Here is a 15,780-nt window from a genome sequence, read left to right on the forward strand (position 1 = left end):
TCTCTCTCTCTCTCTCTCTCTCTCTCTCTCACACACACACACACACACACACACACACACACACATGGACACACAGACATTATCTTGGACATTCATACCCATGAAACCCCACTGAATGTATTTTGGACATTTGTATACATGAAGCCATATTGAGCATATTCTGTGTCTGTTTTCTCGAACTTGGCATGATGTTTTCAAGGTTAGTTCATGTTGTGGCAACGTCAATATAACATCATTTTAATGGCAGGTGTCAATATGGCATCCCTTTTTATGGCTGAATAATATTCCGTGGCCTGGCTCCACCACTCATCCATCACTTGGTGGGCATTTGGGTTGGTTCAAACCTGGAAATATGGCAAATGGTGTTGCTGTGAAGACTCTGTGAAGAATTTTTGTTCTTTTGGGTGTATAGCTAGGAGTGGAGTTGCTGGACCACATGGTAAATTTATATTTAATTCACTAAGGAAATGACAAAGCTTTCCCAGCAGTGTAAGCATTCCACATTCAGGCCTGCAGCGCGTGGGGCTTCCAGCTTTCTTACATCTTTGTAGACCTTTGTTATTGCCAGGTTTTTGATGGATACTATTCTAGTGCCCATGAAATGATATCATATTGGGTTTTAACTTTGGATCTCCCTAAGGATTAACCATAGTGAGACTATTCTCAGGTGCTTCTTGAAAACTCTTATAGTTCTAGAGGGATGTCTGTCCAAACCTCTGCACTTCTTTCATACTCACACAAGACATTGTGATGGCTCCCAATGGTCTGAAAACCCAGTTAGACTACAGAGGATAGGATGATGTTCTTACTAGCTTGTGACACGACCTCTTGGAAATATCTAGGAGAATCTATGATATTCCATAGGATTTTTACAGCTTCTGAGAGTAATCTCTGAAGTCTCTCTCCAGCCTCATAAAAATCATATTGTGCCAGTTGGGTTGAGTGGTTCTATCCAGCTCAGCTGTTTCTTTAAGAAGCCTTCTAGATCAGTGATTCTCAACCTGTGTGCTGTGCCCTACTGGGGGGGTCCAGTATCAGATATCCTGCAGATCAGATGTTTACATTATGATTTGTAACAGTAGAAAAGTTATAGGTATGAAGTGGTACTGAAGTAATTTTATGACTGGGGGTCCCCACAACATGAGGAACTGAATTAAAGGCTCTCGGTGCTGGGAAGGTTGAGAACCACTGGTCGATAAACATAAGGTGTTGCATCTTCAACAGTTGGGATTTAGGTATTGATCATTTAGAAGCTCTGGGCAGTCATCTATAAACAAGCAACCCAGTGGTCCAGTGAAGTTTGCATGGGTATGATTTTGTTTTCAGCCAGTTTGTCCTTTCATCCTTCCTTTGGCCTCTAGCATGTCTTCTTGGTATGGGGAGGTTGACAGCTTTATGAATTTGAATTATGCAAAACTTAAATATTCAGTTAGCAGTGCTACTATAATTCCTCTTTATAGACCTCTTTACCAATAATGGGAACCATTTCCTCCTCCATCCAATGTGCATCTAAAACTATTATTTTGTCATTGACTATGACTGTAATTTACAACCTAAAAAAATTCCCAGAAGAATTGTGCCAGCAGGTACTAAAGGTAACACTAGAATTGAAAAACAAAAAGGTGCTTCCAACTGAATCAGATAAATGTTAGCTAGTATAGAGTAATGCAAGAAAGCTAAATGTGTCTAATTAGGAGACAGTTCTCTGGGAATAGCTGGATGTAATGCTGGGCAAATTAAGTATAAAATACTGTAGTCACTGCTGGCTGTCTCCTGTGGGTGGGTGTAACTCCTCCCACGTCATTTCCCCCATGTGTTAGAGCTCTTGCAATACCCAAGGCTTCAGTTCTGCTCCTATCACATAAATACAACTCTTGATGTGTTTTTTTTTAAAAATTTTTTAGTCCTTTTTAAAGATTATATGTATATAATCTTTATATATATATACACTGTAGCTGTCTTCAGACACACCAGAAGAGGGCATCAGATCCTATTACAGATGGTCGTGAGCCACCATGTGGTTGCTGGGATTTGAACTCAGAACCTCTGGAAGAGCAGCCGGTGCTCTTAACCTCTGAGCCATTTCTCCAGTCCTCTGAATGTGTTTTACGATCCTTACAAGTCCTGTGTGCATTGTAGTCAGCTGTATCTTTCTTCAGGGTGAATCTGGGGAATCTTCATTTTTTATTTTGTGTTGAGTAGCCCAGGCTGACCATGAACTCACTGACTTATATTTTTTCCCTTCTGAGTGCTGAGATTGCAGGCATGTACCACCTTGTCTGGCTCATGAAATCCAAGCCACATAGATGCTGGCTGAGCTATATTCCCAATACAGTCAGGCTTCCCTGGTGCTGAAAGTATATACATCGATGGCATAAGCCACTTTGTGACTTTTCTAGTTGTCCTAACCTGTGTCTGTTTCCATATAAGTCTCCTCATGCCAACAGAACAGCCTTGCAAAGCTATGCTTGGCATGGCTTCAGGGAGCCTACCCCCAGGTAGAGGTTGGGGGCCAGACCAGTCCATACCTTTACAGCAGTGTGCACAGGAATCGGGGTGCTGAGAGGGCCGAGAACTTGCTTCCCAGAGTCTGTCTGGTTGCTTGCCTGGGAGGCTGCATCATTCTTGTCACTTTGTGAGCCAGGAGAGAGATCCTGAAATCCAAATTGTAGTGTTACCAAGGCACAAGAATAGAGGTGCCGCATCACTTAGCTGAAGTCTTTCCGCATTGGCCCCAGCTTCCTGTTCTGGTAATAGCAGGTGCTCTCTGCAGGAGGACATCCCAATATATGTATGCATGCATGTGCACACATGCTTGTGTGTATATATGCATGCACATGTCTTTGTGAATATACATAGTAACACACACACATACATATATATATGTGTGTATATATATATGCAGTATATATATATGTGTGTACCTTCCTGGGGATGTGCACACATGTATGTGTACATGTATGCATGTATATATGCATATTCATACATGTACATATACACATATACATGTATATATGTTTGTTATATGGTTTTATGCATGTTCACACTGATATATATGCATATTAGGATATAAATATGTAAACATCTATGTGTGTATGAGTACATATCTTATGTACCTATGTGCCTGTGTATACATATTTATATGCATCTTTATATCAATGTATATGTATAGAAGGTAGATATAAAAGGAGAAGAACTGCCAGAATACAGGAACAAAATAATATGTGTATATGTGTGTTTTACGTGTATATTAGAGCCATGTATTTGCACGTGTAGGGTAACATATGTCTTTATGAAGGTATTATATCTGCTGAGGGATCCATGAAAAGAATAATTCTCTTCTTTTCCTTCCCTACATTCCTATGCTATTGATTCCACAAAAGGGCAGGGGTCCTCACACCCCTCCTGAGGAGCCAGAACTGAGTTTCACAGTTCTTCCCTGAACCCCTGAACTCCTGAACCCCAGCATCTGTCACAATCCTATGGGCTGCTAGTCTCTCAGAGCCTCAGTGTTCTAGCCTTTCAGACACGGTTGCTGAGAGAAAAGACAAAAAGCAGCCCCTGCATTTTCAGTGCCTGGCCCATTCTTCCCCCTCTGCTGGGGTTAAGCAGAGAGGAACATGTCTTCTCCTCAAAACCACTCTTAAATCAGAAGCCGAGGAGTTTGCTGTCAGAAGAGTATGTGCAAGGGGTCTGATAGCCTGCTCGATGTTATCAAAGCTGCCTGACTGCAAAGCTCAGCATGGGCGTGCAGGGGAAGGGAGATGCTTTGATGACGGACTTCTGCCCAAGGAGAGAACACTCAGCCAGCTCTCACGCCTCCCTCCCCCTCCCACCTCACATTTCCTCCTTGGCAGCTTTAAGTGTGCTGTGATGGGGTAGAGATAGGGATGACAGGGACCAGTAACCGTCATGGTTTTGGGAAACTCGACCCTGAATAAACATCACTGCAACTTCCCCTCATCTGGATGGATGTTCCAGTAGGAAAATAATTTCAAATACAAGTTGAACATGCATAATCTAATATTGCAACATCTGAATTGCTTAAAAAACCAAAACCCTTTGAGGCTGACAAGAAGCCAGGAGAAGAAAAGGCACAGAACTTAGCTTCATGAACATAGGTAAATATGTATGTCTATATAAACTCTGTAGAAAATTACATTTAGGTTATGGGTATGCATGCATATCTATGACACGAGTGAATTCTGTGTTTTGATTGTGGATCCTATCCTCAGGACATATAATCATGAATAGGTGCAGATACATTCTAAAACTAAATGCTTCTGGTCCCCAGAAGTAGGTATTTTATTCCAGTGTCTTTGGAACAGTCTCTTGGTGGTCAGGAAGCCTGAAGTCTCCTGAAAGAGAAGGGTGTGGCCTAGAGGATTCCTTCTAGAGAAGAGTGTTGTGAAACCAGGGTGGAAAGCACCTCCGTATCACTCCTCCTCCCTCCCCACTCCGTGTGCTCCCTGCCCACTAACATCTCTTAGGGGTCCTCTGTTGCCATCATGTGGCTTTGGGAGATAGTGACATTCTGTGTGATCCTGGAATTCACGCAGCCGTTTAGACTCATGGAGTGATAGCTTTTTCTCCATGGTCCTGAGTTTCAGTGCTACTTACTCAGCAGGGCCAGGGATCTCAGGGGAGAAGATGCAAAGTGCATAATGTAGCCTGGGGCCCAGTGTGAGCATCAGGGCAGTGTGAGCATCAGGACAGTGTGAGCATCAGGGCAGTGTGAGCATCAGGACAGTGTGAGCATCAGGGCAGTGTGAGCATCAGGACAGTGTGAGAATTAGGACAGTGTGCGCATCATCAGGACAGTGTGAGCATCAGGACAGTGTGAGCATCAGGACAGTGTGCGCATCATCAGGACAGTGTGAGCATCAGGACAGTGTGTGCATCATCAGGATAGTGTGAGCATCAGGACAGTGTGAGCATCAGGACAGTGTAAGCATCAGGGCAGTGTGAGCAACAACTCAGTGTGAACATCAGGGCAGTGTGAGCATCAGGGCAGTGTGAGCATCAGGACAGTGTGAGCATCAGCCCAGTGTGTGAGCATCAGGACAGTGTGAGCATCATCAGGATAGTGTGAGCATCAGGACAGTGTGAGCACCAGGACAGTGTGAGCAACAACTCAGTGTGAGCATCAGGACAGTGTGAGCATTAGCCCAGTGTGTGAGCATCAGGACAGTGTGCGCATCATCAGGACAGTGTGAGCACCAGGACAGTGTGAGCATCATCAGGACAGTGTGAGCATCATCAGGACAGTGTGAGCATCAGGGCAGTGTGAGCATCAGGGCAGTGTGCGCATCAGGGCAGTGTGAGCACCAGGACAGTGTGAGCAACAACTCAGTGTGAGCATCAGGACAGTGTGAGCATTAGCCCAGTGTGTGAGCATCAGGACAGTGTGAGCATCAGGATAGTGTGAGCATCAGGACAGTGTGCTCATTAGCCCAGTGTGTGAGCATCAGGGCAGTGTGAGCAACAATTCAGTGTGAGCAACAACTCAGTGTGAGCACCATCAGGACAGTGTGAGCATCAGGACAGTGTGAGCACCAGGACAGTGTGAGCAACAACTCAGTGTGAGCACCAGGACAGTGTGAGCACCATCAGGACAGTGTGAGCATCAGGACAGTGTGAGCACCAGGACAGTGTGAGCACCAGGACAGTGTGAGCATCATCAGGACAGTGTGAGCACCAGGACAGTGTGAGCATCATCAGGACAGTGTGAGCATCAGGACAGGAGATATGGTTTATTAAACTCATCATTATTCTTTATAAGTCTGTCTCATAGTTTTAGTATCAGTTCCTTGCTTTCACATAGTTGTGGGTTTGTTTAGAAGGAGTGAGGACTGAGCTAGAGTTGGGGCAGTGTGCTAGCTTCAGGCTGACATGGTAGACACCTGTTAAGGGTGGAAGCAATTGGTGCCTCCTGCTTTACTGAGACCACCTCCTTCTCCCATCACCACCCCCAACCCCAGGCCCTCTGATGAGTTTGAGATCAGTCCTGCCAGGAGAGTGTTGGCTAATTGTGGGATCTCACTAAGTCAGTTTACCTTATGCCCGAAACAGAGGCATATCTACTTGCTCACAAGGTAACTTGAAAGCTAACATTGTGTGGGTTTTCAATGTTTCTAAGATCTACAAGTGCCTGAGCTGAATAGGTTGAGTAGAGACACCAAGAAAATACATCATCAGGTAAGCTGTTGGCATACACTATAATTCCATCACTCAGCCTAAGCCAGGGGTGTCCTGAGCTTGAGACCAGGCTATCCTATATAGCCAGACCCTGTCTCACAATAAAACCAGCAGCAGAGTGAGGGGTGTAAGCAACACCAGCTACAGCAATGACGATATGAAATCTAAGAGTGTGAGGCAGGCCAGTGTGTTTTACCTGGATTGTGTCCAGAGGACCAGCCAGAGGAGCCTCAGTGGATTTGATGTCTGGAGTGGATCCTGCAGAGCCCTGGGGGTCCTCACTCCGAGACTGATCTGGGGAAAGCTCATCTCTGCTGCTGTCGTCCTCAAAGGCAAATGCATCTGCTGCTTTGGGGTAGCTCACCTCAGAACCTGAGCGAGAGAAAACCAAGATGGAGAGCTGTTCAGAAATGCTGCTAAGTTTCGCCCCTATGCCGGAGCACACATTTTGCTCTCCTGGTGTAGTGCAAGTTCAGGGAAGAGTGAGGGTATATTTTAAATGATTGGATTTTCTACAGGAGAACTTCAGAGCTTATCATCATGCACTAAACTTGATTCCCAGGCTGTCTTTTTTTCAGCACTTTCTATGGAACCTATGTCCTTCTGAAAATAAATCAGGAAAAAGCAAAAGGAACAGACATGCAGTGAGGCCATGGGAAGGTAAGGCAGAATGACTTCCCCTCTCCTTAGGGCTTCGCAGTACGAGAGAGAATCAAAATGACAGCTTGCCAGTTGCTTCATCTTCAAAGATAAAGCAGGGCACATGGCACAAAATGTTTAGCAGGCTTTGCTAATAAGGAGAAGGGAGGCTAGCTACTAAGTTTAAATTCCTAGATGTCAGATTTAGCTAACGTCACCAGAGTTCACATCCAAGTGGCCACTCAACCAAAGCGTCACTAATTAGAAAAGCCAAGAAAATGTATCTTAGAAACTTCAACCTGACTCTTATTTTCTTGGTACACAGATTATATTTTCATGTCTACTATCTTGTGTCTTTGTAAGTCCTTCAGCAGCTCCCACCCCCTCCCATGCTTCCTCTGTCCCCTGGGTGGTCTTTTAGGTCAACAGAGACATTGTGCTGCAAATAGAGGCCATCAGACCAGATGGGCCATAACGTTATCCTGATCCGCTTCTCACATTTTACACCACCCATTCCCTATCCAGTTTATTGTCCAAGACAGTACACAATGTGCCAAAGCCACAGAGCTTTCCTGACCCCATTCTGAGCACAGCCCTTTCAAAGGAATTTCAGCATTATCGGGAGTCTTTCCAGCCCCTGTTCTGCAATCACACTCACAAGAACTTTTGACTCTTACTCGGTACAGATAAGAGACAGGAGCTCTCACCATGGCGATGGTGAAGGCTGTGAGGAGCAGGGAAAAATGGAACAAATGTGATTTGGGATTTGTCATCACCACCACTGCTGGCATGTGTCATAGCTTCTCATGTGGACATCCGAGTGTCAAATCAGGAAAGAGGCCAGGCAAGGACACAGCAAGTGGAAACTCCAGTGATTAGCCCAGTGGGAAGACCACTAACCAGCTTAGATGCCAGGACATCTGCTCTATGGGTCAGGTGTAGAAGTCATTCTTGCTGTTATATCTATCAAAGAGGATATTCCTGATAAAAATTTATGTAGCATAAAAATACCTAATGTACATATTCCACCTCACAGTAGAAGTCAGTGGGCTCTTTTAGGTTTAACTCTATAGATTCAGAAAGATAAATGCAAAAAGTGAAGTTTTAAATAGATTGGACTGGGTAAAACATACTAGTCAAGAGTTGGGGGTGTAGCTCAGTGTGCTTGTCTAGTATGTACAAAGCCATGGGTTCAATTCCCAACACTGAAAATGATATTTTCCTCTCTCTCTCTCTCCCTCTCTCTTTCTCTCTCTCCCACTCCCCTTCTCTTTTTTCTCTATCTCTCACACACATGACTATCCTCGTTTAAAAAATAACTGTATGATGTTCCATTGTATTAGTGGGAACACTTAAAATTAATACTTGTAATTTGAGGTGTGTATATGTGCATGGACAGTCATGTGTAAATGGAGATTAAACCTAGGTAGGGTCTCTGTGCATGCTAGGAAATTGTTCTACCACTAAACAATAACCCCAACCCATTCTTACACATTTTAGCACACACACAAAAATATACAGGGCCAAATGGTCGTCCCTAGAAACACATACACAGACTAACACAGATTGAGCAGGTTCTATGTGTATATACATTTTTGAATATGATTAGTGAAAAAAGAGGTCATGGATTTGAAGGAGACTGGGGAAGGGTTTGGAGGCAGGAAAAAGAAGAGAGAAATGTAATTAAATCTTCTCAAAAATAAAATAAAAATAGGAAAGTTGAAGAAAGTGCAGAGAATTACAGAAATGATATATTGACTTAAAAGCCCAAATAAGTAGACATTGGTATTTTTCTTCCTTGTGTCAGAAAACTGTTCTCCTCCAGTTAGAAAGACTCACTGGATATGTGCCAACTTCTTCACTGAAACCCAGAGTCTCTCTTCTATCCCTTAGACTCTTCTCCCAACCACCCACCTCCCTCCTTCGGGAGTCTGGAGTTAGTTCATCTCTGCTTTCTGAACATTCTAAGCTTTGCCGTCTCTGCATGACATGTTCCTACATCAAGACTGACTCTGTACATTTCCCTTTCTCAGGGGAATCAGCACCTGAGACCTCCTAAAGGAATGCCTTCTTAGTTGCTTCCAGAGAACATATGGATATATTGTCAGCTCAGCCCATTTAAAAAACACCGTTGGAGTTTTAGCTACAAGTTATTCATATAATTAGTTTTTATCCCTGTTAAAATCTTCACATGTTCCTCTGAGGACCAAATAGACAAGAGGAGGTGGGTGAGTGTCTGCTGCTGCCCACCAGGGAGATCATAGCAGGTTATTGAGAGCTGCTGGCTCACTCCCTGAGCCGATGCTGTATACCTGCATGTGATCATACCAGCCCCTCCGGAGCACTGTATTCTCTGCACACCAGAACACTCTGAGATGTCCATTATCTCATGCCTCTTCCTGTTTCTCTCACTATGAGAGGATCGGGTCTTCTTTATGTGGTCTGGTGTTTCATGTGACAAAGATATGTCCATAACTCAACCAGAATATGGCATCCCAGAAATGCAAAGATTAGGGAGAAATGAACTGAATTGTGAAATTGTCCCACATTCTAACATGTGGATAGAAATGTTAGAAGAAACAGGGAGAAAGGGGAATACATATTTTTTTTTTGTATCCTACAATGATGTAATTGTGTGTAATAGAAGGAATAGGAGGCAGAGAAAGAAGAGAAGGAGAAGGAAGAAGAGGACAAAATGAGCACTTGTGTGTGCATGCACGTGTGTGTGTGTGAGAGAGAGAGGTGGGGGGGAGAAAGAGAGAGAGGGGTTGGCAGCACAGATTTCTCTAATAGAGCCAACTAGAATAAAAGAGATTTGTGAGTCCTCAAACAGACATGGGGAGCCAAGCATTTCCTCAACTTAGGCTGGTGAGAATGTGGAAAGTTCTGTTTTCTGCAATAATTTAGTGACTGAACTGGGAGTGGAGTCCCAGCCTTTGGACTCAGATGGTGGCTGAACCAATCATTCTCCCTGTTAGCCATAAAGCCAGCCCTTGGGAAGCGCCACCCATTATTTAAGGGAGAATCATCAGCCTGCCCCATTTGAAGGGTGGAGAGCTCACTAGAGCAGCAAAGGATCTGCCTCCGTACACATACACTGTATCCCCATTGAGCTGATGCACTGTCCACTGGCAAGTGGTGACTTCAAGCCAAGTCACTAGAATAAGGGGGTAGATGGTATCAGCTTGCTGACTATAGGTTCCAGATTCTTGGCGTTGACTTGGACTGACAAACTGAATCTATTCTGAACATCTACAGGCTTTGCTTTTGTCATTATCCCTCTTGTAGTATGTAAAATGTTACATAGTGTTTGTGTGGAATTAAGCATGGAGTTAGTAGATAGGCAATTGGCATATAAGGGAGAATGAGAGTGAATTATGTACAAATAGTATTTCACTTTACAGGAGGGATTGGAGTATCCTGAAGTCATCATCTGTGGTGGGTCCTGGCATTAAGCCCCCGTGGATATGGAGGAACAACTTTCCATAATCAGTTCTATTCCCCCCCCCCCCAAAGTCTGAAGGGAGTGGGGTCCTCAGCTATTTCATCCACTTGCGCCCTTCACACTTCAAGAGGGGTAGAGGTGATCAGATAAGATATGGTAAAGAGACTGAAAGTCAGGAGAGAGGTTGTCTGTGTATCTCCCAGGGATAATCAGAGAATCTGTCAAGGAGATGTGGCCTGGAGAGTGTCCATGGCAGTTAGACAGAAGAGCTGGTGATGCAAAGTTGTGTAAGAACTCCTGAAGAAGAGCAGGGGGGGGGGAGGCTTGGGTGGAACCTGAAATGACTGTCAGCTATGGGCAGGACAGCAGGAGGGTGCAGGGGCTTGAATGGTGGTGGAGAAAGGAAGAGACACAAGAGGGACTGATAAACAGAATTGGTGTAGGGAGGGAAAGAAAAATCTCTACTAGTCAGGGGAGAGAGTTATTCTAGGATTCACATTCTACAGAGTCATAGCCTAGGAGACTACACCATCAAACGTTCTACCAAATCAGAGTTTCCCTGCTTAAGCCAACGAAACAAGGAAGCCACAAGTATACTCAATAGAGCACATAGAAGTTGTTCACACCCACACAAAGGGGCAGGGCGAGCGCCACAGCCCCAAATGTGATGTCTGGTACCCAGAAAACATAATGTGGCCAGCTCAGATTCTGCCAACATGTACATTTGAGGACCACTAAGGACTGTGCCAGCATACGAGCCACCCAAGTTCTGTCACTTTCAGGGTTACAAATGGTTTGAGTTTGCCACTCTCTGACAGAAGAGTAGGGAAGGGACAGGGAGCCTTCACACAGCAACACAGCTGTTCAGTTCAGGCTTATAGAAGAGTCCCTCAGAGTTGCTGCTGCTGCCGCCGCCATCTTACTTTCACAAAATGCTCAAGGCCCTCATGGGTTCTAGAGTTGGAAACACTTGGGGAACTTTCCTTTTCTTAGTTCTATCCTGCCAGAGGGTTCCAATGTCCCCATCTATAGAATGGGAATAATGAATGGATCTACCTTTCTAGGTTTCAGGAACTCATATCCCCAGAGCACCATGTCATGACCTGATGTAAACTGTTCAGTCTTGTCTTGCTGTTATGGTGGCTGATACTGTTTAGTTAGGAGAATCTGCCATTCTCAAGTTTACCATTATCAAAAACAAAAGGACCACCCAGGAAGCAGTTTATTTTGTGGTCAGCCTCTTAAAGGTCAATGCAACTCCATGGTGAAGAAAACTCATTTGTCCAGAGAGGCTCGTTCTGGGAAAATAAGGAGTCAGCTTTCCTAGGGTAAGAAGAAACAGTGTCCTGGACAGGCCACCCTCTCTGCTGGTTCAAGCCACGCTGCTGCAGAGAGGGACATAGGTCATCTTCTGGTCACCTTATCTGTGTCCCTGTGGAACATTCACATCAATTGCACTACATTGTGACCCTGGGCCTCTGGTCCAATCTCCCACAACAAGAGGCTGGCTGGGAGCTGCTGGAGAGCAGAGTGCTGGCTATTGTCCCTCCAGACACATCAGGCAGTGTGATGACAAGGACCTGCTCTGAGAAGCCCTGACATCATCCTCCGGCTATGCCCACAGGACTGGCTCTTGGCACTGGCCCCTTGGGACCTTGACTCCCCCATTCCCTGGAAGCGATTAGATGAATGAGTCAGCTGTACTTTCCTGTGTATGCACGTTTAACATTCCAAGATTAAATGAGATAATTGGAGGCCTGGTTACTCTCTCCCTAGAACCTGCACCCAGGGCTGTGAAGGAAGGGTGGGCACAATGGGAGAGGGCACCTCCTGATTTTCTATCTTCTAGTTAGTGTCCTGAAGGGCAGGGGAGCTGTTTTTATTTGAGGACAGACTGACCATCCCTAACATCCTTTAGAATGAGAATGAGGCAAAATCTATTTCTCAAGGGAGAGTGCCACAGGTCATTCACATAGATGTAGATGTTGTTTAATCCTATTCATTGTCAAGGAGACTTGATGAGACCCAACAACACACTATAGTCTATGGCCTGATGGGTCCTCTAGCTGAAGTGAGAACTCAACTTCTATCAAAGGACATCAGGTATCTTTGTTATAAAATGGATGTGCACTGATACACTTTCCTCAGATCCATGACACCTCAGAAACTCCCCTTGTGTCTCTTGACCAGATCTTCATAAACCAGGAGAAGTGCTAACTTCTATGTATATGTATTACATGTCAGTTCTAGAGGCCAAATACTAGGGACAGAGAATATTATCCAGTGTGAACATGACATACTCCCCTTGTCTCCTTCTTCCTTTATGGGACAGTACTCAATATCCCTGTGTTACCTGTCAATATCTCCTGCTACCCCACAGGGATCTTGCAATATAGCTCCCAACTGGAACTGCCCGTATTCTCAGCAGTGCCAAGATGGATTCTATGGCACTGATGGCATTCAAGTCATGGGGAAGCCATGCAGAGTTTAAAGGCCACTTTCTCTCTTAGCACCCACCCTTTCTCCCCCAATCTGCCAGCTCCCCAATTTTAAAATCCTACCCTTCTTTTCCCAGAGTTTTTCCTCAGAAAAGCATTTGACATACATGCCATGGTGTATTTCTTTCCCCTAAGGATCATTTGTACTTTGGAAGTGATTTCTCATTGTGGAATGGTAGAATTTTGTCCGTGAGAAAGTAAGGCATGCCAAGGCAAACAACCCTACCATCTGGCATAGGGCCATTGTTATTGTATATCTGGCTTTAAAATGCATGATTAGGGTCAAAACTCCTTGGTCTCTGAATATGGACTGGGCTCTGAGTAAGCTAAAGAGGTTGATTTTGAATTAAGCCTGCGGGTCACAGACCAAGATATGTTGAATAAAGAGGCCTCCAGAAACACAACAGCTGGAAATGGATGGCCCTAGAGGGTCACACATCGGTTTCTATATTTAAAGTTAGGGTGATAAAATGAATGGGTCTTTGACAACAGAGCTACATATTCTAAAACACTGGTTGAATGGAAACTGAAGTGCTGACTTAGATGGAAAACCTGGTCCAGTCCAAAGACAATGTTAGAAACCTTTTAGTTCTAGCTGGAGTCCAGAGTCTTCCTACTCTTTGGGGAATCCAGCTAGGTTTGGTTTGATTCAAGCTCGGAGTTAAGCATATGGACAAAACCCTGTTTCCTCTGGAGCTAAGGGATGCTGGCATCCTATGAAGAAACTATTTAATGATCATGTAATTAGAAACTATTAACTTGTGAGAAGGACCCAGGGCTCTCAGTTCTGAGGAGCATCTGAGTAATAATGACCACTCATAAACCTAACACGGCCATTCTGCATTCCGTAGAGAAGTTATCAGTCCCATGAATACCATGCTGGTTATAAGCCATGTCCTGGCCTGATGAGGGTTTTTCACAAAAGGATGGTAGGCAATCAGATGCCCTCTGAGTAGTGGTCTCAAGAGCCTGAGCTTTGTCTTCCTGCACAGTATGCCATTCCAGAGAGGTGAGAATGAGACCAGCTAGATTCTCTAAAACTATATTTAGAGAAGAAACTCACAAGTTAGTTGGGGGATCTGTAGCTGGCATCCTATAAGAAATTAAAGTCTGTGGTAGGAAAAGTCCAGGTGGGAAGACTCACTGTCAAAATGTCCTTGCTTGTGCTAAGAAAGGTTCTAGATCATTCTATCTTAGGTTTTGATTAAGCGTTGAGGGTGGGAGACAATGTCACAGTAGGCCTCTCAAGTCTGGCAGGAGTATCGAAACACAGCTGGAGAGAGAACCGCAATGTATAAACACAACTGGAACGGCGCGTGCATGAAGAAGAGGAAATACACACACAGACTGTGGGCCTGATAGAAAGCACCACACAAGCTCATCCCCGTCTTGCCACAGAGGGGATATGGTCCCCAGGAGTAACAGGCCAGAGAACGGGCTGGGTCATCTCTGATGCTGGGAGGGCTCCAGATGCTGTTTTGACAGCTGGACTCCAGGCAGCCTTGTGATGTTTCCTGTGTTTGGTCATTTGCTTGTAAGAACCATAAGCCCAGAAGGGGGCACAGGGATTGGGGACAAGTGCTCTATTGTCTGCTAGTACCCAGTTCTGCGATTTTGTTAGACTAAAACAAATGTATCTGTAGCCACCTTCTTCAGCTATTCCTTGTTTATTCTGTGCCGATTCCCAACCATACAACAGTCCCGAGTTTATCTCTCTGCTCTTTCTCTGCATTGCTTGCCATCCTCTGAAATGCGACCACCCTGAGCAGCTTTGACTATGATGCTTAACACACTTGCAAGTTCTGATCATTGATAGAGAGTTTCGAGTGGGGTCTCGCACATTAGAAGAGAGGCAATAGCTATTGGGAAGAAATGCATGCATGGAAAGGCAATCGTATGTAGTCCGTCAGTTTAGATGCCCCTATGTGTTGAAGATTCGTGAGTTTGTGCTTTCTTCTAAACTAAGAGCCACGGGACGGTGATGCTGAGTGTCTGCTTTTACATTATTGATGGGCCCCTCACATTCAGCAGTTAAAACAAGAATCTATCACTTTCCCCACCTCACTCCTCCACTCATATCTCTGCCTTGATGAGCAGTGACATCATTCAGTTTGCTCAACAGAGAAACCCATGTGTTGCAAGGTAATCGATTAGCATGCAACACTGGTCATATCACACTCTCTTTGCGTACACTCAAATACAGGACTTATTTCCAGCTCATCAGCTCTTATCAAAGAAGCCTGTCTTCCAATGGAGTTCTGACCTTCTTCTGTCTCTCACAAGCCCACTTCACACCAAAGGTATGATATGATCCTGCACACACACACACACACACACACACACACACACACACACACACGTACACTTGGCTCACCAGAACCAAACTCCCTGTGCTAACCTTTTTGTTATCCCTCAAAAATTATGTTTTCTTACCTGGACAGTGTTGGTACACACCTTTAATACCAGCACTCTAGAGACAGAGGCAGGTGGATTTCTGAGTTCAAGGCCAGCCTGATCTACAAAGCAGGTTCTAGGGCAGCTATACAGGGCTGTTCAAGGCTACACAGAGAACCCTTGTCTTGCAAAAAAAAGCTAAGTTAGATAAATAGATAGATAGATAGATAGATAGATAGATAGATAGATAGACAGATAGACAGACAGATAGATAGATAGATGATAGACAGCAGAGAGATGATAGATATATAGATAGATAGATAGATAGACAGACAGACAGATAGATGATAGTAAATAGATAAACAAAAATAAATAAACAGAAAAAATTATGTTTTTTCTAGCTAGGGAGTTTAAAAAATGGTTCTATCAATGTACTTGATTGAGAAGAACTGAGGTTTGAGACTCTCTTCTGCTTGGAAGACACACAGTAAGCTGCTTTTAGAATTTAACCAGCTTTTCTTCCATTACTGCCCCTGGCTCCCTTCTTTCAGGGCTCAGTTGGGATTTAGTACATGTTATTGGTGGGCTCCTGATGATTGGTAAGTA

General features: G+C 44.4%; 1 protein-coding gene across 6 annotated transcripts in view; it reads right to left on the minus strand.

Moving 5' to 3' along the window:
- Positions 1 to 15,780, minus strand: part of Myocd (myocardin) — a 104,028-nt gene that overhangs the window by 21,745 nt on the left and 66,503 nt on the right. For all 6 annotated transcript variants that reach the window (XM_031353687.1, XM_031353686.1, XM_031353682.1 and 3 more), the window contains 2 exons: positions 6,395 to 6,570; positions 2,529 to 2,654 (listed from right to left, as the gene is read on the minus strand). In XM_031353687.1, coding sequence (XP_031209547.1) covers positions 2,529 to 2,654; positions 6,395 to 6,570 — 302 coding nt within the window. The remainder of the gene's footprint in view (positions 1 to 2,528; positions 2,655 to 6,394; positions 6,571 to 15,780) is intronic.

Source organism: Mastomys coucha, unplaced genomic scaffold (assembly GCF_008632895.1).
Source record: "Mastomys coucha isolate ucsf_1 unplaced genomic scaffold, UCSF_Mcou_1 pScaffold5, whole genome shotgun sequence".
Lineage (NCBI taxonomy): Eukaryota > Metazoa > Chordata > Mammalia > Rodentia > Muridae > Mastomys > Mastomys coucha.